At 41.8% G+C, this 26,114-nt stretch overlaps 5 protein-coding genes and 1 pseudogene across 5 annotated transcripts; 2 read left to right on the forward strand and 4 right to left on the reverse strand.

Annotated features, from left to right (window-relative positions):
• The first annotated feature begins 216 nt into the window (after positions 1 to 216).
• On the forward strand, positions 217 to 5,022 carry hdhd5 (haloacid dehalogenase like hydrolase domain containing 5). The gene is made up of 8 exons (XM_015964908.3): positions 217 to 674; positions 868 to 1,083; positions 1,150 to 1,262; positions 1,550 to 1,643; positions 1,723 to 1,756; positions 1,837 to 2,011; positions 2,081 to 2,269; positions 2,367 to 5,022. The coding sequence occupies exons 1-8, from the start codon at positions 564 to 566 to the stop codon at positions 2,773 to 2,775; spliced, it is 1,341 nt and encodes a 446-aa protein (XP_015820394.1). The 5' UTR covers positions 217 to 563; the 3' UTR covers positions 2,776 to 5,022.
• On the reverse strand, positions 4,659 to 8,385 carry rab19 (RAB19, member RAS oncogene family). The gene is made up of 5 exons (XM_015964910.3): positions 8,259 to 8,385; positions 7,708 to 7,805; positions 7,038 to 7,226; positions 6,664 to 6,847; positions 4,659 to 5,520 (listed from the first exon to the last, which is right to left on the reverse strand). Exons 2-5 carry the CDS (start codon positions 7,756 to 7,758, stop codon positions 5,246 to 5,248), a joined length of 699 nt encoding a protein of 232 aa, XP_015820396.1. The 5' UTR covers positions 7,759 to 7,805; positions 8,259 to 8,385; the 3' UTR covers positions 4,659 to 5,245.
• Positions 8,386 to 8,541: 156 nt separating this feature from the next.
• On the reverse strand, positions 8,542 to 10,779 carry ccdc34 (coiled-coil domain containing 34). The gene is made up of 7 exons (XM_015964909.3): positions 10,650 to 10,779; positions 10,116 to 10,391; positions 9,896 to 10,040; positions 9,707 to 9,814; positions 9,453 to 9,611; positions 9,245 to 9,374; positions 8,542 to 9,079 (listed from the first exon to the last, which is right to left on the reverse strand). The coding sequence occupies exons 2-7, from the start codon at positions 10,376 to 10,378 to the stop codon at positions 8,889 to 8,891; spliced, it is 996 nt and encodes a 331-aa protein (XP_015820395.3). The 5' UTR covers positions 10,379 to 10,391; positions 10,650 to 10,779; the 3' UTR covers positions 8,542 to 8,888.
• A 142-nt stretch (positions 10,780 to 10,921) lies between these two features.
• slc15a5 (solute carrier family 15 member 5) lies at positions 10,922 to 15,002 on the forward strand. Its single transcript, XM_015964101.3, has 9 exons — positions 10,922 to 12,019; positions 12,137 to 12,359; positions 12,556 to 12,725; positions 12,791 to 13,011; positions 13,085 to 13,271; positions 13,424 to 13,612; positions 13,707 to 13,838; positions 14,197 to 14,305; positions 14,409 to 15,002. Exons 1-9 carry the CDS (start codon positions 11,668 to 11,670, stop codon positions 14,536 to 14,538), a joined length of 1,713 nt encoding a protein of 570 aa, XP_015819587.3. The 5' UTR covers positions 10,922 to 11,667; the 3' UTR covers positions 14,539 to 15,002.
• A 110-nt stretch (positions 15,003 to 15,112) lies between these two features.
• LOC107389039 (E3 ubiquitin/ISG15 ligase TRIM25) lies at positions 15,113 to 19,773 on the reverse strand. Its single transcript, XM_015964907.3, has 6 exons — positions 19,071 to 19,773; positions 18,904 to 18,999; positions 18,419 to 18,664; positions 18,181 to 18,334; positions 15,977 to 16,039; positions 15,113 to 15,897 (listed from the first exon to the last, which is right to left on the reverse strand). Exons 1-6 carry the CDS (start codon positions 19,635 to 19,637, stop codon positions 15,368 to 15,370), a joined length of 1,656 nt encoding a protein of 551 aa, XP_015820393.3. The 5' UTR covers positions 19,638 to 19,773; the 3' UTR covers positions 15,113 to 15,367.
• A 3,335-nt stretch (positions 19,774 to 23,108) lies between these two features.
• On the reverse strand, positions 23,109 to 25,660 carry LOC107388531 (tripartite motif-containing protein 16-like; annotated as a pseudogene).
• Between the last annotated feature and the right edge of the window lie 454 nt (positions 25,661 to 26,114).

Consider the following 26,114-nt stretch of genomic DNA (forward strand, 5'->3'; position numbering starts at 1 on the left):
TTCCAAAGCTTACCGAGAGCATTGAGTTTATGGGTTATTTTTTCTCTTTATTAATGTCTACGGTGTTTTACCGAACAAACCCACTTTTTAAAAACTTGTTCATTTAAACAACCACTGTTTGACTTTTTTATGACTCTTAAAACGAGTTTGAATTTTATTCTGAACTCAATTTTGTTTTATAAATTTACTCTAAACTTCATAGCAAAGTCAAAAACTAGTTTCGCTTCATCATAAACGGTACAAGCGCGCACATGGGCCCGGTGCGTAAAATGTGACGTAACGGAGTTCGGGTTGCTTCTCTGCGCATGCGCACGGGCTGTCACTAGCCCTCAGTAAGTGCTAACGTTTGTCGTGAATGGAGACGGGGAGAGTAGAAGAACATCAGAGTTGAGTATCGATCCTTTATTTGGAGGTATTATGAGGCCTTTCCTCAGCGATCACGTTTGTGAACTGGCGCGGTTACAGTTAGCTCTAAGCTAACTCGGTATCTTTAGTTTACCCGCCGAGGCTTTTCCCTTTCCCATCACACACACACACACACACACACACAAGTGCCTGGAAACATGCAGAGGCTGAAATATTTTAAAAGTTGCTGGCAGCTGCTGAAATCGAGCCTTGAGGGAGCAGCTAAACAAGCAGATACATCGTCTTCATTCTCAAGAAGCTATAGCCACGTAAGTGACAGCTTTATTACTTTAAATGTGACCGGAAATAAGCTAATACTAAACACACGGTTTTATGCTTTTATAGCCCTTGTTTTACCATCATCAGCACTGATATCTGTGTATGATCCTGTCTGACTAAGAAGTCTCTGACATGAGATCAGTCGGTCTATAAGTTAATGAACAACCCATCTCTCTGACCCAGCGCCCTCCTCAGGGCCCCGGCTCTTTTGGGCTCCTCTTTGACATTGATGGGGTGCTGGTCCGGGGCAGGACCCCCATCCCTGCAGCCAAGCAGTGCTTCAGGAATCTGGTGGACCGGAATGGGAAGTACAAGGTCCCGGTGGTTTTTGTCACGAATGCAGGGAACTGCATGAGGCAGACAAAGGCTGAGCATTTGTCTGATCTGCTGGAGGTGGAGGTAACTAAACACCCATGTAGCCATCATTTGTTTGTTTTCCCCTCTGATGCCACCTTCTCCTCTCAGGTGTCTCCAGACCAGGTGATGCTGTCCCACAGTCCTCTGCGAATGTTTACAAAGTTTCATAAGATGTGTGTGCTGGTCTCGGGACAGGGACCAGTGGAGGAGGTGGCTCATAAGTATCCTGTGTTAACAGACCCACACGTATTTGATCTAGACCAGACTCTACATGTTTTATTTGGTTTGTGTGTTTCTGTTCAGACTTTTATCAGTTTAATCTTTGTACCCGTAGCTGCTCTTTTTGCCTAGTTTTCACTCATTCCTTTCTTTTTATAACAGACTGAAGGAGTTGTCTTTATTTATTTATTTTTTATCTGACATGATGAAATTATGATTAATGAGAATGTAGAAAGAATATTAGTATTTGGAAATGAGTTGTGAATGACTTTAACTCATAAAATGTCAGCCTGGGCTTTGAGGATGTGGTCACTATAGACATGCTCAGAGAGGCATACCCCACCTTAGACGTTGTGGATCACAACAGAAGACCCAAAGACGGTGTAAGTAAAACTAATCCTGATGCCTGTTTCTGTTCACACCATCCTTTAGTCATCATAATTATTGAGAACTTTCTCACAGATCCCCCCCACCAAAGGCTTACGGCCAATAGATGGTATGTTTTCTCCAGCGTGCGTTAAAAAATAAATACTGACAATTTCACTAGAACTCTGCAGTATCTTTGAATTTCTGCAGCTGTCGTCTTATTTGGAGAGCCAATCAGATGGGAGACCAACCTCCAACTGATTACGGACGTCCTCCTGACTAACGGAAATCCGGGGAAAACCTGGAATACAACCCAGTATCCTCACATCCCGGTCCTAGCCTGCAACATGGACCTGCTGTGGATGGCAGAGGCGAAGAATCCAAGGTGAATGTGTGATTGTAAATGCACATTTTTTATGTTTACTGCTGTGTTCTAATAATACATGTTGTGCAGGTTTGGCCATGGTATGTTCCTGGTATGCTTGGAGAATTTGTACAAGAAGGTGACCGGTTACGACCTGAAGTACGAGGCTCTGATCGGCAAACCAAGCATGGTGACTTATAACTACGCTGAGCTGCTGATTCGACAGCAGGCGGAGAACCTTGGTTGGAGTACGCCTGTGAAGAGGCTGTATGCGATAGGGTGAGTGACTGTCTGCATTTGAGATGCTCTTTAATAAAAATGCTTTTATTTATTTATTTATTTTTTTACTTAACGCATTGCTGCTCATGTTCTGTAGTGACAACCCCATGGCTGATGTTTACGGAGCCAACCTCTACGACCGCTACCTTCAGACCTCTCGTTGTTCCAGAATCAAAATGCAGGGTAAAAGCTTTGGAGGCACTGTGGATCACTCAGCAGAGGCTGTTGATGTCCCTCAAGTGAAATCAGGCGGAGCTGCAGGTGTGTTTGGGTCAGAGGAGCCGCCCGAGGGGTGCAGCTCCATCCTGGTGTGCACAGGAGTGTACAGCAGAGACCAGCCGGAGCTGCCGTCAGACCCGGCACAAACCGTCACCGAGCATCGCATCTTCCATGGCCACAGGGACTTCCACTTTGATCCCACTCTCCTGCAGCCGTCCTATGTGGTGGAGGATGTGAAGGAGGCGGTGGAGCTGGTGTTCCAGCGGGAAGGCTGGCTTCTACAGTAGCACGAGCAACAGCAACATCTCATGTTCTGCCTCGTAATTCAAATTCAAAGATACTTTATGAATCCCAGCCGGATTAAATCCCAGAGAGATTACGCTTTTCTTTAATCACAACAAGTAGTAGGAGGCTTAATGAGAGTTTTTATAATCGTCTCAGGACAGGCTGTAATAGAAATTACAGGAATGTGCATGTATTTGTTATAATTCACGTCAGTCATGCATGGAAGTGTTCCGGAATGGTTTTTCTTAAGTTTTCTACCATAAAGGTTTTACAGAGAAACCAGAACCTTTTATAATAATAATAATACATTTTATTTAAAAGCGCCTTTCAGAACACCCAAGGTCACTTGACAGAAAATACATTCAGAAAAACATTAAAACAACAATAGAACGCAAAGAAGAAAAAACAAAGAGAGAAACAGTTCAATAAAATCAGAGGTCACAGGCAGATTTAAACGTGTGTTTTGAGTCTGGTTTTGAAAAAGGTGAAACTGTCGATGTTCCTGATGTCTTAGCAGTTCAGCAGTCAACCTTGGCGTGAAGATGGATGGTGCATTCTGCATGGATGCTCATGTGGGTACTGCAGTATCCTCTTCATTTTATCATTTAAGACGTTTGGCTAAAGTAAAGCCGTTTTATCCAGACGTGACCTTGAGACTGTTGTTCATGCTTTTTTTACCTCACGACTCGACTATTGTAATTCCGTTTTATTTGGTGTAAGAAAGGGTACCGTAAACCGGCTGCAGCTTGTCCAGAATGCTGCAGCAAGATTCTTGTACAACAAAAGGAAGCATGAACACGTGACACCCATTTTGGCTGCTCTCCACTGGTTGCCTGTTGATTTTAGAATTCGTTTTAAACTTCTTTTAATGGTGTTTAAGGCGCTGATCGGTGTGGCTCCGACCTATTTGACAGAGTTGCTGCAGCCATATGTTCCGGCCCGGTCACTCCGCTCTGAGAACCAGCTGCTGCTTGTGGCTCCTAAGGCCGGGTTGAAGTTAAGAGGGGACAGGGGATCCGAAACTGTGGAACACACTGCCCCTAACCATTAGGGGCTCTCCATCAGTAGCAGTTTTTAAAATGAGGCTGAAAACCTACTTTTACGATCTGGCTTTTAATTCTGTGGGTTAGCAATTGTTAATGTTTTATATTTTGTAATTCTTATTTGTGGTTTTAATTATGTCTGTGGCGCTATATGTTTTATTGTTTTATTCTTTTATTTTGTAAAGCACCTTGGTGGCATGCTCATGCCTGTAAGGTGCTTTATAAATAAAGGCTGATTGATTGATTGATTAGGGGAGTGAGTTCCAGAGACGGGGAGCAGAGCGGCTGAAAGCTCTGCTCCCCATGGTAGTGAGACGGGCAGAAGGAACAGCAAGATGGATGGAGGAAGAAGATCTGAGAGAACGGGAGGGGGTGTTAATACTTATAAGGTCTGAGTTATATGGAGGAGAGGTTATGGGTGGCTTTGAAGGTATGGAGGAGAATTTTGAAGATGGAACTGAATTTAACTGGGAGCCAGTGAAGCTGCTGGAGAACTGGGGTGATGTGAAAGGAAGGGGTTCTGGTGATAATACGGGCTGCTGAATTCTGGACCAGTTGTAGTTTATGAAGGAGTTTACCTTTGCACTAATATCAGCTTTCTGGGGTCTTACAACTCACATGTAACAATAGTATAAGTTCACCTTATTTCAACTTATTGAAAATAAAATTATTGCACATTTCAAATACTATTGCACCCGTGCTGCTGGACGATAATCAAATAAAATTAAAGATACCTAAAAGGTAGCCTGGAAAGCCATAATCCTATATATGCCGAGCTAAATCATTTTGCTTCTCCTGCTCACCGTCTAGATTTCTAGGCTACTAAAAGGGCACAAAAGAAGCACTTTTTAAAATATTTTTTATTTAATACAAAGTGGCGTACATCACGAGCTCCTCCAAACTAACACAAAAACGTGTTCATTTAAGTGCTGTTAAACATGTAACTAATGTTCATGAGATAAAGAAGCTAACGTCTGATTTAGCCCCTAAAAAGTGCAATTAAACGTCCGTTTTTGTTTTAGTAAAATTTATAGAATCGTTTTTTTATTTTGTCTATTAGACAGAAAAAGGGTGCTGTTTTTCTATGTGTGAATGTTTGTTAGACTTCAGTAACAATTGCAGCACCTCTTAAGGTTTATGTGTAACCAACATTGTAACTATGGCAACGTTAAAACAATGCTTTGTAATTAAAATGATTATGCAGTATTGTGTCAGTACAGAGTCCTTGAGCAAAAGGTGTGGCTTGTTATCGTGGTCAGAGGAACATCATAAAATAAACCTGTTACAGGCCCCTGCTAACTAAAAAATAAATCAATGCCTTAGTTTTGCTATGAAATACACACATCGCCCTCAAATAAACGTCCTTTTCTCTTAAATAAGCCTATAAAGCAAAAGTCCAATAACACATACGTAACCTCCTTGGGTCTGCTCAGCAGTCACACCTCTTATCTGAAGATGCTGCACCATAAATAGGCTGACAGTTGTCACTCAACATGAACTGCGGAGGGCACTGAGAGGTCTGGTCTACGATGGTCATGCCGTTGCGGGCTAACAGTTCTCGAGCCATCAGGATGAAGGCAGCCTCTATGTTCTGGGCTTCCTTGGCTGAGGTTTCTAGAGCAGCCAGAAGGCTGTTCTTCTCAGCCAGAGTGCACGCGTCCTCAAATAACACTTGCCTCTGAGGGTGGAGGTCCGATTTATTACCTGCAATATTAGGAAGGAGGATAGATCTGGAGGGCTTTTTGTAAAGCTTCACAAATTTTTTACGCAATTTTTGGGGTTATTTAGCCTGTCACAAGTTTAAAAATTGTTCATTTTATTATATATATCTATATATATATATATATATATATCTATATATATAATCAATTTCCCTCTGGGATTAATAAAGTATTTTTGAATTTGAATTTGAATTTTGAATAACAAAATAGTTTGGAGTTAAATACTTATTTTATAAAATAAATACTTAGGTCTAATCTGAATATTTATTTTGTAAAATAAATATTTAATTTGCAAATAAAATAGACTGGAACTAAATATTTAGTGTACAAAATGCATATTATGCATACATTTCAATAGTGAGTTCCAAATTAATTACTTTGGTTACAAAATATATATGAAGCTTAAAATTAAACATTTTGCTTGCCAACTAAATATTAAGTTTGGAATCGTGACATTTATAAATGTATCAGTGACATGGTTGAACATTGGACTGAACCATGAACTCCTGTTTTTTTTTTCTTGTAACAAGCTAAATAATCAAAAAAAAGTTTTTCAATGTATATTATTTAATTTTACAAACAGCACCCCATAAGTAGATGTCTTTAAAGTAGAGACCGACCGATACATCAAGCTGAAATATTCAATTTTTGAAATTATTTTTATAAGCCGATAAAAAAATAAAAATCAGGCACCTGTGAGGCCAACTGCCGCCACTACTAGGCTAAAGAAAGGACCCCAACACAGTTTTTTTTAATATGTTTTGAGTTTGTTTTATGTTTGAAGTTCAATGAATAGTAAGAGATTTATTGACTTATTTAATTTATATTTCACATAGTGGGTGTTCAGCTGTCTTTCACAATCAATGTGCTGCTAAAACGTATATATATCGGCCTTAATAATCGGCTTTAGATATCGGCCATCGGAAACAAAAATCTTTAAAAATCGGCATCGGCCTTAAAAAAAACCATGTAGGTCGGCTTCTACTTTAAAGTAACTGATTAAAGAGTTTTCCGCTTGTTGTAAACAGCTACAATAGAATATTCAGAACATCTATGTGATCAAATAAAGAAATCAACTTAAAAAACGAGTCTTCAGAGATCACACCGGTCTGTTTCAAAGACGTACCGATAAGTATCACAACCACGTTGGCGGCCCCGTACTGCTCCACCTCCCGGATCCAGTGAGGAACAGATTCAAATGTGCTGCGGCGGCTGATGTCGTAGGCCACCATCGCTCCGTGGGCACTGCGGTAGTAGCTCTGTGTTATGGTGCGGAAACGCTCCTGTCCAGCAGTGTCCCACACCTGCATCTGAGAACAAGCAGCACAAACAGGAGTCAGCTGGTTACAAAACATGGAAGAAGATGCTGTGTGTATAGGTGACACAGACATGAACGCTGAAGGTTTCCAGTCCTAACAGAAGTACAATCACAAGGGCAGAAATGGCGGAATGGAAAATCATGTTTTGCAGCACAGTAAAAAAAAAACTCTTGAAACCTACCTTCACCTTCTTGCCGTCAATATCCAGGGTACGAACCGTGAAGTCGACCCCTATCGTGTTCTGTTGTTTCTCTATGAAGACGCCAGACTTGAAGCGCTGCACCATGCAGGTCTTCCCAACATCTGAATCCCCAACCAGGATGATTTTAAAAAGAAAGTCAAAAGACTCCTCAGCCTCTGGCTCTGCAGACTGCATGGTGACAAAAGCAGCAAGGTTGGAAAAGTGGTATAAAAGAACTCTGCCTGCTACAAAACTGGTTTCCTCCAAGTTGTGTCAATACATCAGACTATTTACACAAACTGCAGATGCATCCTTATGAGAAACTAAAAAGTTGCTGGTTCTGTTGGAGGAATAGAAAACTTATTTTGGAAATCGAACCGTTTTGTCATTTTAACCCCACTTAAGGGATTAAAATGAAATCATTAAAACAACTAAAGGTCAAATCAATGTAATTAATGTGCAAAAATTTAAATAGTTTCTTCCTGAATAGAGTAGCGATTAGAAAACAAAACCAGTGCCTTCATGGTGACTTTCTCTGCGCTACACTATCAGACACGTTCTTTAGATCCAGACTCAAGTCTGCACTTCTGCCCTTTAGACCGTCACTCTTCGCCACGCCACCTTTCCTCCTCTTCTTTCGTTCTCGGGCGTTTTAAGACATGCCTCCTACCTGTCTTGCCAAGTGTGACCTCCAACTGCCAGCCCACTTGCACCACTGCATCTTGGGAGATTTCACCTTTGTTTAGGGTTTATAATGGGATGCAGTACCTGGAAGAGCCAGGTATAAAATTCAGTGACCTGAAACTTGAGTCGCTGCCAAGAACAATCTGTTGCATAAATTGTGTTTCGCCTGGCAAATAAACAGTTAAACGCTTTAGAATCAGAACACAAAGAGCTGTAGGCTGATTCTGAACCGAAGCTTTACCATATGAGTGACATATTTAGCTTAAAAAGCTCACAGAGTTAACACCCCTGAGCAATAAATAAATAAATACGTAACCTCTGCAAAGTAAATCCTAGCAATATAAACCATCTTCAAATTGTGAACATCTCAAGGACTTATTCCTTTTCTTTAAACAAAAAAAGTCCAGGATTGCAGACCCCGCCTGCTGTCAGCCAACGCGTTCCACATGCAGGGAAAAGTCAGAGCAAAACACGGCAGGGGAAACATAACAGCAGTATTTGAAAAATAAAAACAAAGTGTAAGTAAAATCTTTTTACCTCAGCCTTCACACACTGGCATCACAGCGAGATTGTGAACCCAGAATGAGCTCTGAATCAGTTGCTCTCCTTCCACCCCCACGCTCGTTTCTGTCGTCATCTCAGCCCACAGAAGAACAAGGCACAGCTGGACACGGAACAATGTGTGAGTGTGTGAGGGGCACTTGAGTGAGCTGGGTCTATCTTTGGCTATGACCACCAGATACCTTCTTTCTTTTGTGTGGTTGGTGTCTCATTAAAGGCGGGCTGACAGCTCAAAGTTAAGGAAAAAATAGCAAACAAACTTAGGAAAAATAACCCCTTCGTTATTTTTTTATTCCATCTCAAAACAGGAAACTGAAGACATTTACAAAATAGCATGGATTAGAAATGTTTAGTTGCGATTTTTACTAGCATTTTAATATAATAAAGATCTCTGTAAGCTCATTTAAACATTAATCTTACACAATCTAATGCAGTTTATAAATCTAAACCTAAAGTGTAAACACAGCAGCAAGCCCTCTTCCTGACAGGCACTTAAAAAAAAAAAACAATCCTTCCATGAATCAGCAGAGATTTGGTCCAGGAGCAGAGCTGGTGTCGATGAGTCATATCTGAGCATCACTCCTGTGCTCGTCAAGACTGTTGGTGTCATCTTTTCTGCAGCAAATGAGTGTTTCTGAGTCTAATAGTAGAGCAGGAACTCTGCTGAGTTCTTTTCTGCTTTGGAGGTTTCTTTCCACTTGTCTTGTTTGGGGACGTCTCTGGAGGAGGGACATGAATCGGCTTCCAGGGGATCGGGTTGTAGAAACTAGGTGCAGGGTAGGATTTGTCATAGGGACCTAAAGGTAAACAATCCATTATGATAGTTAGAGATGACACGTTTTAGCAAGAGTTGAGAATATTTCTATGTAATTCCAACAATTTGTGAGTAATGCATTGAACAGATGTTTTGATCTATTGACATTTCTTAGTTAATTATTTGCTGGTTATTAAAATGAGCTTACTTGTAGGGTAGCTGGGCAATGCGGGACTCGCTCTGCTTTTCTCTTTGGCCTGTGTCAGCCACTCCTTAAACTTCTCCTCTGCGCTCCTTCGGCGCTCCCTCTCCAGCTTCTCCTTCATCGAAGCTTCCTCCTGTCAGATGTAAACTGTTAAACCATCTCTGTCCGAACCTTTTAAATAAGAAAAATGAAGGTAAAATGACCACATTACCTTCTCTTTCTTTTCTTTTTCAGCCCGTTCTTGGTTCTTCTTCTGAAGCCAGTCTTTATATTTTTGTTGAGCTTTCTGATTAATATCCCTTTGTTTTTCTTGCTGTCTTTGCATCTCCTCCTTCTCTTTCTTCTGTTTTTGAAGCTGCTCTTGCCTCTCCTAGGATTATAAGAAGTCAAAAGGAGAATAACAATTAGTTTAGTGATCCCAAATGTTTAAAACAAAACAAAAAAATTAAAGAAATCTTTCTTTACCTGTTCTCTTTTGACTTTTAGCCATCCCAGAATCTTCTCTTCAGCGATAGTCTTTTTTAGTTCCCGCTCCCTTTGCTGCATTTCTTGTTTTTCTTTTAGTAAGCTCTCCTGAGTTACGGGACACAACAGGCTCAAGTAAGTAACTCTGAAATAATGATAGCTAGATGACTACAAGTAAACACAGCTTGCCTCTTCTACTTTCTTTTCCAATTTAAGGCGATCCTCCTTAGTTTTGTTCAACAACCACACTTCCCAAGCACTGTGAGAAGGTGAGACAGCTGGGTGCACAGCTGGACTGGACATTCGCTCAGAGGGAGTTTTAGGAAGCTCAGATCTATAAAGTTATAGATATGTAAATGAATTGTTATTGAGTTAATCCAAAAGCATGCTTGCAATCGAGCAGCTCTACCTGGCTGGTGACGTGCACTGCCTGGAGTATTTGTCATGCCTGGGTGAAGCCTGAGTCGATCCCAGCTCCTCTTCATCACTGTCAAAACTGTCATGATAGATCGGAGAAAGCAACGAAAACGTGTCTTCATCGTCGGATAGAACACCGTCGTCCAAACCCTCGGAGACTTGGAAGTCTGCACACTGGCGTGTCTTCACAGGAGTCGAGCTAAATCCTTTGCACGCAGAGGCAGGGCACTTGGGCATAATGCCCCCTCCAGACATTACTAGTCAAATTCTGAGGAGCAAACGAATATAAAAAAAACTTTTAGTCGTGTTAACTATCGACAAATTAAACTAAAATGAGCTGCATTACACAAGTGTTCCATTTTAAACATTTACGATGTTAAAATTAGACTGGTTCACAAGTTAGCAAATTTGAGCTAACTAGCTAGCTAACTATAAGTGAACGTTGAGTGTCAACATTCTCAGCTGTGTGCATCGTCTATCGTTAAAAGGAGCAACACGAATGTTAATTGGATTATTTAGTTGTTACCTTAGCGTAAATGGCAGAAAAAGTAGGCTTAGTGACGTTTATTCTCACAAAAGTAGAGGTTTCTGGAACTAATGTTAGAAAGGCTAACTTTTTCCCCACAATGCACCACGACCCCACGCTCTACACGTTGGGTAACTATAGTGACGCCTGACGTAATGTTTACGTTTTATATATTATATTATATTATATTATATTATATTATATTATATTATATTATTATGTCATTTGCACATTTAATGTGTTTTGCTTTTGTTTTAAAAGGTATTTATTCTAAAATACTTTACTTTTTCATAGATTCATAACTATATATTATAACTATATATTCTATTTAAATAACTGTTTATATAATATTCAGTGGGTATTATTTATTTTCATTTCCTTATAAGAGTTTAGATATTTTTGGAGTTTTGAATAGCAAATATGTACACCTGCTCAGATGATCTTTAAATCTGTTTACTGCTATAAGAGGTTGTTTTTTTGTCTCACAGCTCACAGACTGTTGCATATAACCTGCTCTCATTCTCACTCACCTCACATTATCAGTCTAATTATCAGCAGTTGACCCACAATGATCTTGTCCTGTAACGGGCTGCTTTCACAGGAACGTGTCACATTTTGAGCGAGTTTGTAACAACATGCAGCAAAGTTAATTTGTCATTGAAACAATTGTTTGTTGTTTAGTTTCAATGATGCCTTAATTTAGTTTCAAACACAGGAGATAAAAGGGCTGCAAGTTTTTTGAGTATGTTATCCTAAATACTCCTATTCATCATTTCTCCTTGACATAAATATGCATATTATCTCAATTTCATGTGAAGCACCAGCACAGCTGAGAAACATAATGACTCAGCAGACAGACACCAGAAAAGATCTGATCCCGCGTGTTTGTAGTTCTGCTCCAGGGTCACACCAGCCTGTGGGATTCCAGCTCTGGCCTCTGATGCTAGTTCAGTAACAGTCTGGATCATCGAACGCAGACGAGGAAGCAGTCCAGCAGCTGCTCCTCAGAGCAGTTGATATGGTGGCTGGAGAGCATCAGACACTGCTAGAAGGCAGAAATCGAGTACGTCGTGTCTCCCGGACTTCTCCTCTAAATCAGGGACCACAGAAGAAGTCTCGCAAGAAGCTTCAAGCTGTCATCTGTGTTCTGCTTGTAGAGCTGTGTGAAAGGTTTACGTTCTTTGGGATTGTGTGTAACATGATTCTCTTTTGCACCGTGAAACTGGGCTACGGAAACTTTCTGGCTGCGACAATCAACCTGTGCTTCATAGGAACCAGCACCCTGACGCCAGTTCTGGTTGGCTGGTTTGCAGAGACCTGCTTAGGACGGACTAAAGTGCTTTACTTGTGTGCTCTTCTTCATTTTTTTGGTAAGACACAATATGATCCAGCAGATAGTGTTTTTTTTTTATTTAGAAAAAAAAAAGATGTTTATCTGAATGTAGAAAATGAAGCAGAACATTTTGTTTGATGGCTGTATGTCTTAGGCACAGCCATGCTGCCTGTGGTTGCATTTCCATTTGAAGATTTCTACATCGATACTCATCACATGACCCACAAGCTGCAGCCTCTGGAGCAGCAGATCCTGTTCTACACAGGTCTCCTGGCTGCTGCACTGGGCATCGGTGGCATCAGGGCCATCCTCTGTCCTATGGGAGCCTACAGCTTGCAGAGCTACAACAAGCACCAGCTCCTGTCCTTCTTCAACTGGTAGGTGGTGCATCTATGTGAACACATGCTTGCTTTGATAAGAATTAAAGGAACCAGTTGATATTTTTAATACAAAAACATTTAACCCTAAAACATTTGCAATTAAACCAGAATGTATTGATTAAATCAGTTGATGTCGGGGCATATTTTGCGTAGGTTTGTTGTAGTTACTGATATTTTGTTCATTTGCCCGCAGGTTTTACTGGCTGGTTAATCTGAATTCCTCTGTTGTGTTTCTGGGTATCGCCTACATCCAGCAGTCAGTGGCTCAAAATCTGGGCTTTCTCATCCCCTTCACCTCTGTGCTGCTAGCTCTCATCGCCATACACATGACTCGCAACAAACTCACCTATAAACCCAAGAAAGGTAACACAGATGCGTGTTGGAACACATGGAGAAAAAAGTGTTAAATGGCCCTGTGATGCTCTCAGGTGGATCTTTGTTGACCACTCTGGGAGTTTTCCTAAACTCTCTCAGAATGGGCTGCCTTCACTACCGCCACCTGAGTGGGGACGTTGGTTCTTGGCTGGACCGAGCGAAAGAAAACCACGGCGGTCGATACAGCGAGGTGCACGTGGAGAACGTCAAGGTCCTGGCAAAGCTCTTCCCTCTTTATGGGCTTCAGCTGCTTTACAGAGCCTGCATCACTCAGGCAGGTTCCTAGGGATGAAAACAATATGATAAAAGATGGAGAACTTTTTTTTTTATTCATGTGTTTTCCACAGATTCCTTCAGGTTACTACATACAGACCATGAACTCCAACCTCCATCTGACTGACCTGCTGCTGCCCATTGCAGCCATGAACGTTGTTAGCATCCTGCCTTTGCTGCTCTTAGCTCCTCTGATTGAATTTGTGACGACCTGCTTCCTCTCCATGGACAAAATCCCTCTGGCTCCTGCAAAAGTCATAAGTAATTTGGCCACACACGCTCAGCAGTCCACACGTGACCTTTGAATGTATCTTAAATGTATCTCTCGCTTCCCCTTATCCTCCTGAAATCACAGCCCCTCTTTCTGCAGCCCTCTGTCTCACCACCCCACCCTATCCTTCCTCCCCTTCCAGCTCTGGGCCATCTGTGTGCTGCGCTGTCTGTCCTGGTGGCAGGTTTGTCGGAGCTGCACAGAAAGACGTATCCCCTGGTGGAGCAGACTATGTCTGGGAAGGTTCTGCATGTGTCGTCCATGCCATGTTTCCAGCTGGCACCTCAGTACATCCTTCTGGGTGTAGCCGAGGCTCTTGTCACACCCGCATGTAATCACGACATCCCCCTTTTTCCCATTTGCGCATCTCATCCAACAAGTTGAAATCTTTCAAATTTCCCAAAATTTCTTTGTTATTCTCTCAGGCTCACTCATTTCCTTCCAGCTGACCCCGAGCCACATCAGAGGAATATCCCTGCATTTCCTCACTCTGTCCTACGGAGGGGGCTGTTTTCTTGGAGCTTTCATCATTCTGCTGGTGTACTACTTTTCTGGAGGTAGAAATGAAAACAACTAACCAATTAGACACTCTTCTTCCCAGACATGGACGTAATTTTCATTTTAGAAGTGTGTGTGTGTGTGTGTGTGTGTGTGGGGGGGGGGGGGGGGGGTCTTTACAGTATGTTCTAATGGGAAACAGGCTTCAACACAAATGGTTGTTTTCTGCTTGGTCCTAGAGCTCAACCAGTGTCTATTTAATATAGCGTAATATTGTTTTTGGATGGTAAAAAGTACAGGGGTCCAAACTTGACTTTGGAAAAGTGGGGGGGACATGATCCCCCCCCCCCCCCCCCAAAAAAAAATTACGTCCATGTTCCCAGATAGTTTGACTAAAACGTATTGATGTCATTACAGGTAACTTTTACCCAAGCACACTGCAAGACGGGAATCTGGAGAGATTCTTCTTCTTCCTGGCCTCCCTGATGTCCCTAAATACTCTTGTGTTTTGGAAAGTATCAGACAGGTATATTGTTTTCTCTGAGCACTGAGAATAAATCTTATTCAGCTTGATTAGAGTTCAGTCTGGGTTCCACCCAACATCTCACTCATCTGTTCTTGTCGTTTAGGTATTTGGACCTGAGTGTTCAGGGGAAATCGGTGACCAGCAGCTCTCTGACGGAGAAGCTGCTGCATTACAAGGCCACTCTGCGCTTCTACGAAACAGTAGAACATCTTCCCACAGACTCTTTTTCATGAGGGTTTTGTGCAGAGCTGCTCTGTTTGCGGCGCTGGCGCTGCACTTTACCTACAAAAAATGTCAGATTTTTTTTGTTCTTGCTTATCTGTCAAACCTAGACACAAGATTCATTATCAAAGATAACACGAGTAAAGTTAAAACGTAGTTTTCAAAAGATCTGCAATATCAATAAAGTATTCACATATGCTGTGAGCCTGTCGAGGTTGGGTGCAGAGGCTTTGCTGGCCACTCACTGCTGCGAACCCAAAAAACTCCTTGGAGTAAGAGGACTGCAACTGAAGAAAGCCACCAAAACCATCCTCGAGGCCGCAGAGAGGACCTCGCGGTGGCTGCGGATCCGCAGGGGCTTTCGTGGAGCAATGGGTCACTTGGACACTAGCTGGGAACTGATCACCCCCAGCTGGGTCGCCCGGGTGGGGGTGTAGGAAGAGTAAAGACCCGAAACACCCTATGTCCAAGTAGCACTGGAAGGTGTGTTCAAATTCTAACATATGTGTTGTGTGCATGAAGGAGTGTTAAAACTTTTATTTGAACTAAAACAATGTCAGTTTGTGTTGCACATCAGACAAAATATGTGTTCAGCAATGTTTATTGAACTTCATTTTCAGAACAGTTTTACAAAATCGACGTTAGATTAAACACAGAGAGAGCTCCAGAACTAAAACATCTTAAAAAGCCAAAAAGCAACAAAGAAATTAAAGATTTAAAAGGTGAAAGAATACCTATTTCTATATTTGATCTAAATAGATCTACAAAATCTTTCACAGATTTAATATTTGTGCTGTAATAATTTACTGTTTTGATTCCTTCACATGCTCACTGACAAGGTCAAATGTCACAAATCGACAGCGTTGCACCCAAATCAACAGTGAATCCAGGGTAGAGCGGCTTGGTGAATGTGGTTTGGATTTGGTGCAGGAGCTTAATCTCTTCTGGGCCTGAAACGCTGTAGAAACTCAGCCTTCCTTCTCGATACTCGAGGTGCACACCCACTCTATGGGAGCGAGCTGGAGGAATCTGGCCTTTGTAAAGACTGTTGTGCCAAAAGGTGCATCCAGAAGGAGAGCAGATTAACTTCCATGACAGCTTGTTATGACCAAAACAGCTGCCTTTGCCTGAACCCATTCGTTGTATTTCTTTGTAAGACACAGCCACCTCGACGATGCCGCCGTCCCATTCCACCTCCCAGTAGTGGTTTTCCTGAAGGCCATTTTGGCACAGAACCTGGTAGAAGCGAGTAAATCGGCCTGGGTGATCAGAGTGAGATTGGCCTGTTATTGCCCATGATATCTCCTTCTTTGTGTTTGTCACGGAAAGGCATTCATGTGCTGTGTTGGGATCCAGATCCAGAGTGGTGCCTGCAGAGGAAGATCAAATGGTCTTCACACGATGGAGCTTTTGAACACATTTAATGTTTATTGAGTTATTTACACTTACGCTTGAGCAAAAGGTCTTTTCTTGATTGTATCGGCAAGCGAGGATTCTTCTGAAACGATGACACTGGGGGAAAAAAGACAATACAGAGTGACCAATCTCTAAGGATGTCCAAGAAGGTATTGTTTTACAATTAGAAACTGTTCTTTGAGCCTCTTAGTAACTCATGCAACTTTGTTGGGGCTCACAATGGCCCAGGAGCCCTGATAAATGGACAAATACACCCTATATTAACCCCCCATGGAAAGGCTGGCATTCATTCAGAGTCTGGATACTCCACATCCTGGAACATAAGTAGTCCTCCGACATTCCTGTTTGTTGTTTTCCTCTCCTTCAACAAGGGCGTAGCAGTAGATAGGACTAGCAAAGTTCTGAGGCTAGGTTAACTTTGACCAATGTTTATATGTTGCTGACACTTTAGTGGGATGGAACATGCAGATTGAAAGGTGGTATGTTTATTAGTGGTGTGCATCTCTACCTGCCTCACGATTCGATCCGATTCCGATTATCTGCCTAAAGATTCGATTTGAGTCTGAAATGCATCACGATTCTTCACACAAAAATTTTCATTACTTAATAAAAGCAGTAGAATAGTTTTCAATTTCTTTTTGATTTCGAAACCCCTGAAAAACAGAACATTCATCTATCCACTATAGTGAGCAATAATTTTTAAAGTGTGCTGCCTATAATTACTTAAATAATATAAGAAATAATGTTTTCGGTAGAGCAGCTTTAAGATAGAATATTACTGAACTTAAAAATAGTAAACAAATACTGTGTTAAGTGATTCTTTCACATCCAGGATCCCAAAACCGAAATTAGCCCAGACATCCGATTTAAATGTAACGGGTACATCTTTGATTACTGGTAGTTGGCCCTGTATCCCTGTCCTCCTTTTCTGTTTTAAATTGGCGCTAGGGCAACGCAGTGCGCATGTCATTGCAACTCTGCCCCCAGAAGTAATTGTAAAACCTCAAAACTTTATTGTCCTCGCATAGACATAGACCAGGGGTCGGCAACCTGTTCCCATCAAAGAGCCATTATTACCTGTTTCCCACAGTAAAGAAAACACAGCAGCAGCCGTGGCGTTGTGGGCGGGGCCTACCCTCAGACAGCAGAGCGCTGCTCACAACAGGTGACAGCAGCCAGTACCGGTCGCTCGTGTACGTCAAAATTATCTTTCATAAGACGATAATCAATAAAACAATTTATATAAAATGGATCCAGAAGTTGTAGCCTGTCTCTGCCGACAATATTTTGATATTTTTCACCCTGTTGGTGGTTTTACTGAGCAGGTGCCACTTTGTCATACGTTTCTTTTTAAAACATGTTCAGACTGTTCAGAATACAAATCCAGGCTCTGTCACGTTTGATTGTTGTAATTAAACTTTGTAGGTGGGGAAGGTCAGAAAAGGATCCGATCATTTTGTTTTTCCCTCATTTACAGTGACGGAGATAACGGCGCAGTGCGCCTGGCTCTGGTGTTAATCAAGTTAAATTATATCTCTTTCCAACAATTTTCACAAGAAAACAGAACAGTTAAAAGCAGGGCTTGTGTTGACCAGATAGTTCCCGTATTTGACCGTTTATTTTGACGGAGAAAGAATAGAAAGAATTACCCCGACGCATGCAGACAAACTGACACCTTATTCTACGCTCATCGCAGATGTAGCTAAATCACTCAAGAAATGATTCCCATCTGAACATCTGAGCTGGACACTGCTCAGCGCAGCTCACTGTCAGCGTGTACTACATAAGGCCCACAGCGAGCAGAAGATGTGGAGAGGGGCTTGGAGCGCGTCGCAGAACCAGAGCCATGCGGGAAGATTCGTCCGACTGAAGCGAGTGTTTTCCAAACCCGGTCTCTCAGAGAGACTTGTCACTTAGAAAATGTTCCCTGATTATGAAACTTTGGCTGAATAGTGCTTGTTCCTGTCTCCAATGTGGCGACACATCGAGGAGCCGTCTGAGGAGAATCCCAGAATCTCACATCCTCTTCAGCTCATAAAGCGCCTATGATTACGCACAAGCGTGACACGTCAACCCGGTCTCACAGTAAGACCGGGATGGAACTGTTCAGGTTTATGCAGACAAGCTTTACATTTAGAATTAGCTTACAGATGTAAAATTAATGCAGTAAAATATAAAGCTTTTTATTTAAATTTGATTTTAAATTCTAAGGACGCAAATTCTCATGAAAGTCTTACCTGACAAATCCTTAAAATGAACAAATAATTCACTTTTTTGCTTGTCGCACATTTTTTTCAGCTTGTCTTTGTGTGCAGACACAACCTGAGCCGGCGCTTGAAATTGCTGCTGTGAGTCTGTGAATGCAGGACGTTCCCCCATGGCCTGGAAATCCTGCAACAGCCAAGCAAATCCATAACACTCAAATTCTCTGATCAACCAAATCGAGAACAAAACAGGACCAAATGAGAGGATTACTTTAAGAAACTGAATGGGATCGTCTATTAGAGAAAGCTGGTGGAGTCTGTGCTCCATCCTTCTCAGTTTATTCACTTCCTGCTCCAGCTGACCCAGGTGACCTGCTGTCCAGTCCACGCCAACTTTCTCCTCTTGTCCAACTTTGTCTCTCATCTCAGAGCATTTTCTCTCCAGAAAGATGACATAGGAAATAATGTGTTCTGAGCACTCTCGCTCAAAGTCATCACAGGCCTCCCAGGCGGCATCCTGATGACAAACACACACCGTTAGAACACGGACGTCCTTGCAGAACAATAAACGTAATTCTTAAAACATCTGTTTGCATCTTGGATTTGTCAGACAATGTCAGAAGGAAAGGGCATTCATTAAATAGAAACAGCATTTAATTTGATACATCCTCATCTACTTCCTCTTTTGGTTTTCTAGACAGATTTTAAAACACTGAAATATTTAGATGAGTGTGTGTGTTTGAGTTTCACACTCACTCTGATGGCATCTGCAGCCTTGGTTAGTTCCTTCATTTCAAGCAGTGAAACCAGCACTCTGTCTTCGATTTCCTGCCTAGCACGATCCACTTGTTGCTGTAATAAAACAAAAAAGAACTTCAGCAACGATAAACACGCAAATCCAGGTTCAATCTGAAGTGGTTCACCTGTTTCTCCTGTTTTTCAGTCATAACTTCTACGATGTCATGGCCTTTGTGCTCCACCACGCAAAGCGGACACAACAGCTGCTCATCAGAGCGACAGTAAATCTCCAGACGTCTGTCGTGATGGGAGCAAATGCTTTCCTTGATCCTGGCGCAGGCTCGGATCAGCTTGTGCTTCTTCAGCACCGGTACCTCGACGTGAGGCTGCAGGTGCGTCTCACAGAAAGAGGCTAAACACATAAGACAGAACATCCTAGCTTTTCTTTTTCTCCCTGTGCAGGCATCACACAGCACATCTCCTGGTGCGGCAGCATCCTCTTCACAACCAGTAGTTCTTTGACTTTGCTTCTTATATTCCTCCAACAGGTTTCCCAGAAGGGTGTTCCTCTGAAGATCAGGCCTTGTGTTGAAAGTTGTTCGGCACTGAGGACAGCTGTATTCTTCTCTGTTTGAACACCAGAAAGTGTTGATGCATTTCCTGCAGTAACTGTGTCCACAGGCGGTGGTCACAGGTTCCTCCAGTAAGTGTAAACAAATAGGGCACTCAAACAGATCCAAACTGTGAGCCATTTTCACTCATCGAGCTGAAATAGTTTCAGTTTCCCTCAGAGGGGAGTGCCTTTTTCCAAGTGGGAGGACTCTGCCCTCATCTTAACCCTTTATTGTACATGATACTCGTTCTTTTTGACAAGGTTTCAGAATAAAACCAGGCTTTATGATTTTAAAATATTCATGACAATGTGTTGGTGATGTAAGATAATTAACTTTTTATTGAAACTTCCTGTTTATTTTTTGATCATTTTAAAACAGAGGAATGAAATTTGAGAAGTTGCTTGTCTCACTTCTGCTTTTTAATTTTGGTAACAAATGTGAACACTCCTTAATTTTGCCTCCATCTGTTCAGCTGAGTTGATGAGTAACTTTACATTTACGTTAAATTATTCAAGAAAACGGGTTGCGCAGTGGCACAGTGGTTAGAGGTGTTGCCTTGCAGCAAGAAGGTCCTGGGTTCGCTTCCCAGCCTGGGATCTTTCTGCATGGAGTTTGCATGTTCTCCCTGTGCATGCGTGGGTTCTCTCCGGGTACTCCGGCTTCCTCCAACATGCCAGAAACATGACTGTTAGGTTAACTGGTCTGTCTAAATTGTCCTTAGGTGTGTGTGTGTGTGTGTGGATGATTGTTTGTCCTGTGTGTCTCTGTGTTTCCCTAAGATGGACTGGCACTCTGTCCAGGTTGTACCCCTCCTGATTGCCCATTGACCCCCCCCCCCCCCCCCCCCCCCCCCACGACCCCACAGCAGGCTCAGACAATGGATGGATGGATATTCAAGAAAACTTAAGAGTACTCTAACATGTACATACATCAAAATACAAAATTTAACCCTTTACATGGAGCTCACTGAAATTCACTTTCCAAATTTTATTAGGGCTATAAAAATACAACTAAAACAAATGAATTTCCATTTAGCTGATATAAAGACTCATTATCATATTTCTGTAATTAATCTAATGTCTCACTTTTGACATACACTCATACAGGTGAATGTGGCTGAATTATGGCATAAAAGAACTGGTCAAGTCTTTTTTTTTTCATAAATGTACACAGGGTTGCTTAAAAAGCATGAATAAAAAGCTCATCAAAGGTCACCTGGGTGATTAAGGATGCCAATGCAGAGACCTTTGGGGTTTGTGGTTTACTTACTTTTGTTTCATACATTTAAAAAAAAAGAAATCAAATATTAAAAATTGCATTACAGAAGTAAATAATTTAGACACTAAACAAATTAAATTGTGACTCCTGAGAGCCATTTGTCACTTTTTTAAAACAAATTTAAAGAAGGGTTTAACACACCTAGGGCCTCATTTATCAAGCTTGCTTACGCACAAAATGGGGTCGGAAAACTGCGTAAACAACTTTCCACGCAAACTTTGGGATTTATGAAAGAAAACTTAGTAGAAAAATGTGCGCAACTTTAAGTAGACTAAGGACCTGGCTTATCCACATTTTGGACATGGAGAGCTCCCGCAGTGCTGCTGCTGAGAAGGATAAAATTATGAAATCCTGCAGCATTATCACTTGTACTGCTTCGTTTTCACACAGAACAAGACCCCCCACACGCACGCACACATGCGCGCGCGTACGCACACATGCGCACACACACACACACACACAGTCTGAAGCGCAGAATACGGAATGCAGAATATCAGCAGGGGGACAGATTGAGACAGAATGTCATGCGTCTCTGACAGTGTGTGTCCTGTCACTGTGATCCGATTGATCATGCGCCCTGGCTACTTGTACAGGGGAGATCTCCGTCTGGCTGACTGGTTAGCGCGTGTGACTTTCACCCAGGAATCTGGGGATCGAATCCCAAATGGACCATTTTTTTTATGTCCGCCACAGATCTCTCTGAAGAATTCACAACATTGACGGCTTCAGCAACGCTGTGCCACTCGATTTTCTCTTATTTGTTTAGCAAAATTACTTCCTTTCATTTCTCCACCTCACCCACAAGTACCTCAATTTCTGCTTCTGTGAAATTGAGCTTCTTTGATCTGCTTTGATCTACGGTCGCCATCGTCATTGGTGGAGCGCTGCAGCAGCTGGCAAATGTACATGCATGAGGTCCACAAGGCACTTTGCATTGATATTTATGGCAGTAAGTGGGTGTGGTGAGGGCGGGATGTGACTAAAATGCAGATGAGAAACATTCTTGTTAGTCTCCCATTTATGAAGCGGAGATTGCGTGCAGCTGTGCGTACTCCATGTTTAATAGATCACAAACCTACTTGGCGTAAGTACATTTTTTTGCTGAGCTTGAGTACGGTTTTAGTAAGGATTCTACACAATGTTTGATAAATGAGACCCCTGTTCAGTTACTGGATTTACGACTTCCAGAGAACTTTATATTTGTAAATGAAGCTTAATAATAGTAAGTATGTACATTTTGTTTATATAGCACTTGTCACAGAAAGAGAATCAAAGTTCTTCACAGAGATCAACAAAACAAAACAAATAGTCATAAAATCATAATGATCATAAAAACAAAACAGCAAACATCATAAATCCAATTAGAACCAGAAAAATCAAAGTCATCAAATAAAAAATAGAATGATCATAAAAGTCATAAAACAAATGAAAGATGATTATAAATGTGAGTTAAAAAAGAAGAAAAGCACAAAAGAATTGGGTAAAAGCAGCGCTAAATAAAAAGTTATTTAGTTGGTTTTTTTAAAGTGTCCAGATTGTCAATGCTACGTAAGGATAAAGGAAGATCATTCCAAAGTCGAGGTGCAACAGTCCGGAAGAAGCGATCACCTCGACTTTTACATCTGGTCTTTGGAACTTCTAGAACACGTGTCAGACACGAGGCCCGCGGGCCAGATGTGGCCCGCCGCATCATTTTATGTGGCCCGCGAGAGCTTCGAGTGTCTTAAAATAGGTCTATGCTGCTTCAAAGTGCACATTGACTATAAACTACATTTCCCACAATACATGGCGATTGTGTTCCCAGTGCAGTGTCAGTATTTCGCCACTAGGTTGCAGTGTATCCAAATTCGTGTTTACAACAAGTGAAAATAACTATCCACAAATTATCCAAAAATGTCCAGGAAGATGGATGCAGAAGGAAGGCGTTTCAGCAAAGATGGAACATGTTTATGCTTCAAGGAGAAAACCCGGTATCTTTACAGTCATTAGTGCCCATGCTACTCATGTCAGCGTCTGCAGCGGTACCGTCCGCCGCATCGGATAAACCCAAAACACTCCCTCAGCGCCGAGTTTAATCAGCAATTTGCCTACTTTCAAGCCCAGCAATGGATTTTAACCTCTCAGTAATCTGCTGCTGACAGAGAGCGCACCGACTTTCCAGACCGAGATGATTTAACGACCCTCTCAAATCTGTTCGACTCTGTGGCTGCTGCAGTGTTTATCTTTCCACACTGACGCAACTGCATGGTCCAGCTGCTCAGATGCTCTCCATGTTCAGCAGCACTAACTTATGAAATGGAAAGAATGGAAATAAATAGAAAATCCCTTTATTGTCCCTCAGTGGGGAAAGCTTGGTGTCACAGCAGCAATAACATTCATTAAAGGAGCAACAAAGGAGATTAAAAAATAAGAATATACAAGAAAATATAAAATAGAAATACTTAAAAAATTCAAAAGATCAAAAAACAATGCTGAATGTATACACATTTTAAGGAATACAAGTCTTTAAAAGAATTGAGACATAATAAGTAACGAATACCACCGATGTGCTTTATTAAACATTGATTTGCTCGTGTGTAATTTTGTTATTCCAGATTCAGTGTTACTGCAAAACTAAGTTTGTTTCCAAATGAATAGGTTCAACCATACACAGCTGTAGATAAAGGAAAATGTGCACATTGTTATCACTTTAAAAATATATATATATTGAATTTGGCCCACGACTTCGTCCCAGTTTTTCATTTCGGCCCAGTGGGAATTTGATTTGGACACCCCTGACCTGGAGATGATTATTTTGACTGAAGCTCCTCTAGAGACCATGAAACCTGGGTACAGCGGCTGGGAGAAAGTGGTCTGAACCTTGTGGAGGAGCATCATCTCACCGGCATCAGACACACAGTAAAATGACAAGTTCCCTGCTTTGTGGTTCAGATAAACGTCCACTGTAGGGGAGACTGGAGCAGATATTTTGGTTTTTCATTCCACTGTGCCAAAAATAGCTCGAAGAGTTTGTGAAGGAAATGCACCAGGACCGATCTGTGTATCCAAAGTCACTTTCTTCCAGCTTGGCTTGTTTGTGGCACAAAGCAACCTTGACCCGAGGGTCCCTCCATTCAACCTCCCAGTAACAAACACCAGACAAACCCTCAGAGCACAACACCTGATCGGATTTTGTGAATCTCTCCGGGTGGTTGGGATAGTGCTGGGCCCTCTTTATCCAGGTCACCTTAGTGTTTCCCTCAGAGAGCAGCAGGTTGTCAAATGCCGTGTTGGGATTCAAACTCAGGCTGCAGGAATCTGAAATGTCCAAAGAGAGACAATGTGATTCAGTTTGATCACTGCTGAAGCCAGATGGGAAATGTTTTACACAAATCACTCACACACAGACATATCCTGCCTGGTCTTTGGATTGGCGTCAGCTTCAACTAAAAACAGAAGATGGGATGTTTCATTAAGAGCACCACACACACACACACACACCAGAACATATGTTTTCTTACTTGTTTCTGACATTTCTTGAATAGCTTTTGTCGCAATTTCCATTTTGTCTCTCACGTCGGACAAAGCCTTTGTCACAAAATCAAAGGCTACATGTGGGTCAAAGTTGCACGTAGGGCTTGCATCAAGTTCTTTCCCATCAAAAATCTGCCTGTATTGCTGGACAATTATAAAACAAGAGCATTAAATTCTGCCATATAAACTCCATAAACTGTGCATGAGTTTGTGTTTTTTCACCTCCAGAAAATAAATGTTATCATCAGTTAATAACAGCTGCTTCAGCTCATCCCGTCTCTTCCTCAGATCACTGGTTTGCCTCTGGAGTCGTCCTATGAGTGCCTCAGCCTGGCCCAGAGCTGCTTTTTCCTGATGCATGATCTGTTCCTTCAGAGCAGCACGTCTTTAATCTGCCACCAACACCAGTTCAGCATAGGCCTTCTCATTTTGATCAAGTGCTGCATCTCTAGAGCACTGAAAGAAAGAAAAATAAATATATACACATATTATTTAATAATTTAATAATGTGTTCGTGTTAATCTGTTAACTATAACCACCTGTAATGCTTTTATTTTCTGTCTCAGCTGTCGCAGACGCTTCTCTTTTTCATGAAGTCCTTGCTGGAATAGCTTCTTGTGTCCAACATGTTTCTAATAAAATATAGAAGTTTTACTTATTTGTTTTTGCTCAATAATGTGTTCAACCACAAGGACATTTAAAATGTAGGAATAAAGTCTCTACATTTTATCTATATGCTGTATCTTTGGGATCCAATAACCAACCAAAAAAAGCGTACCTGTTTCTCTTTCCGCCCTGCTGCAGCTGATACAGTGTAATGACCTTTGTGCTCATCCATGACACAAAGCAGACAAATGCATTCATCGTCAGTGCGACAGCAAACCTCCAGCAGCTTGTCGTGCTTAGAGCAGATCTTCTCTTGCATGGAAGATGACACTTCCACCAGCTTGTGCCTTTTGAAAGCAGCAGACTCAGTGAGGCTGCACATGTGTGGCACAATAAGAGGCCAGACACACCAAGCACGATCTGATAGCTTTCAGCTTCTTCACAGTGCAGAAATCACACTCCACACCTTCTGACCCAGACTCCTCTTCTCCAGCAATGGTGGCTTGGTCTGATTTAGCCAGTTTTACTATCAGATCAGCCAGAACTGTGTTCTTGTTCAGCACAGGTCTTGAGGGGAATGTGTGTAGACACTGAATACAGTTGTAAACACCTCTCGTCTCCTTCAGGACCCAGTAGCTGTTCACACAGTCCATGCAGAAGTCCACATGTCCACAGTAAAGAGGGTTCTTCATCAGCTTTGAACACATGTAGCTGGACAGAGAATCAGCTGCCTCTCTTGTTGCAGCCATCCTAGTTTCTGCTAGAGCGGGAGTGGCTTCACACACAATCAGTAATTTTCATTTTCTCTTAAAGCAAAAAAACAACAACTATGAAACAGGTTTTTTCCTCCTCCTGGTGTTATTTGCCTGACTTGTATAACTAAAAAAAACTTACTGAGCATGGTTCCCATAAGTATGGAAGCCCATTCCTGCCACTCTGATTAAAAAAATGTATCTCATAATTATGACTTACCTATCTCATAATAACAAGACACAATCTCATTATTTAGGGATAGCGTCTCATAATTATGAGATACTATCTATTCATTTCAGCCCCACATCTCATCACGTAGGGTGGAAATTAATCATTAAATGGTATGAATGGTTTGATTAATTAAATTTCATGAACTATTTTTTACTGATTCAAGACTTTGTTAACCCTCCCACTGTCTTTATGGGTGACCCCGCGAGGAAAGTTGACCATAAAGCAGGATTGATG

This window comes from Nothobranchius furzeri, chromosome 4 (assembly GCF_043380555.1).
Source record: "Nothobranchius furzeri strain GRZ-AD chromosome 4, NfurGRZ-RIMD1, whole genome shotgun sequence".
In the NCBI taxonomy this organism is placed as follows: domain Eukaryota; kingdom Metazoa; phylum Chordata; class Actinopteri; order Cyprinodontiformes; family Nothobranchiidae; genus Nothobranchius; species Nothobranchius furzeri.

Excerpts from the sequence above, each read along its gene's own strand:
- slc15a5 (XM_015964101.3), top strand. The coding sequence starts at position 11,668 with ATGGTGGCTGGAGAGCATCAGACACTGCTAGAAGGCAGAAATCGAGTA. Across the intron at positions 12,360-12,555 it reads CTCCTGTCCTTCTTCAACTG|GTTTTACTGGCTGGTTAATC; the intron begins GTAGGTGGTGCA and ends ATTTGCCCGCAG. Across the intron at positions 14,306-14,408 it reads TTTTGGAAAGTATCAGACAG|GTATTTGGACCTGAGTGTTC; the intron begins GTATATTGTTTT and ends CTTGTCGTTTAG.
- rab19 (XM_015964910.3), bottom strand. The coding sequence starts at position 7,758 with ATGCAGTGGTGCAAGTGGGCTGGCAGTTGGAGGTCACACTTGGCAAGA. Across the intron at positions 6,848-7,037 it reads TTGACGGCAAGAAGGTGAAG|ATGCAGGTGTGGGACACTGC; the intron begins GTAGGTTTCAAG and ends GCTTGTTCTCAG. Across the intron at positions 5,521-6,663 it reads CGTGGTTGTGATACTTATCG|GTAATAAATCGGACCTCCAC; the intron begins GTACGTCTTTGA and ends CTAATATTGCAG.
- LOC107389039 (XM_015964907.3), bottom strand. The coding sequence starts at position 19,637 with ATGGCTCACAGTTTGGATCTGTTTGAGTGCCCTATTTGTTTACACTTA. Across the intron at positions 18,665-18,903 it reads AGGCTGCAGATGCCATCAGA|GATGCCGCCTGGGAGGCCTG; the intron begins GTGAGTGTGAAA and ends GTTTGTCATCAG. Across the intron at positions 18,335-18,418 it reads ATCCCATTCAGTTTCTTAAA|GATTTCCAGGCCATGGGGGA; the intron begins GTAATCCTCTCA and ends TGGCTGTTGCAG.
- hdhd5 (XM_015964908.3), top strand. The coding sequence starts at position 564 with ATGCAGAGGCTGAAATATTTTAAAAGTTGCTGGCAGCTGCTGAAATCG. Across the intron at positions 1,263-1,549 it reads GTGGAGGAGGTGGCTCATAA|CCTGGGCTTTGAGGATGTGG; the intron begins GTATCCTGTGTT and ends ATAAAATGTCAG. Across the intron at positions 2,270-2,366 it reads AAGAGGCTGTATGCGATAGG|TGACAACCCCATGGCTGATG; the intron begins GTGAGTGACTGT and ends CATGTTCTGTAG.
- ccdc34 (XM_015964909.3), bottom strand. The coding sequence starts at position 10,378 with ATGTCTGGAGGGGGCATTATGCCCAAGTGCCCTGCCTCTGCGTGCAAA. Across the intron at positions 10,041-10,115 it reads CAGTGCACGTCACCAGCCAG|ATCTGAGCTTCCTAAAACTC; the intron begins GTAGAGCTGCTC and ends ATAACTTTATAG. Across the intron at positions 9,080-9,244 it reads ATTGCCCAGCTACCCTACAA|GTCCCTATGACAAATCCTAC; the intron begins GTAAGCTCATTT and ends GTTTACCTTTAG.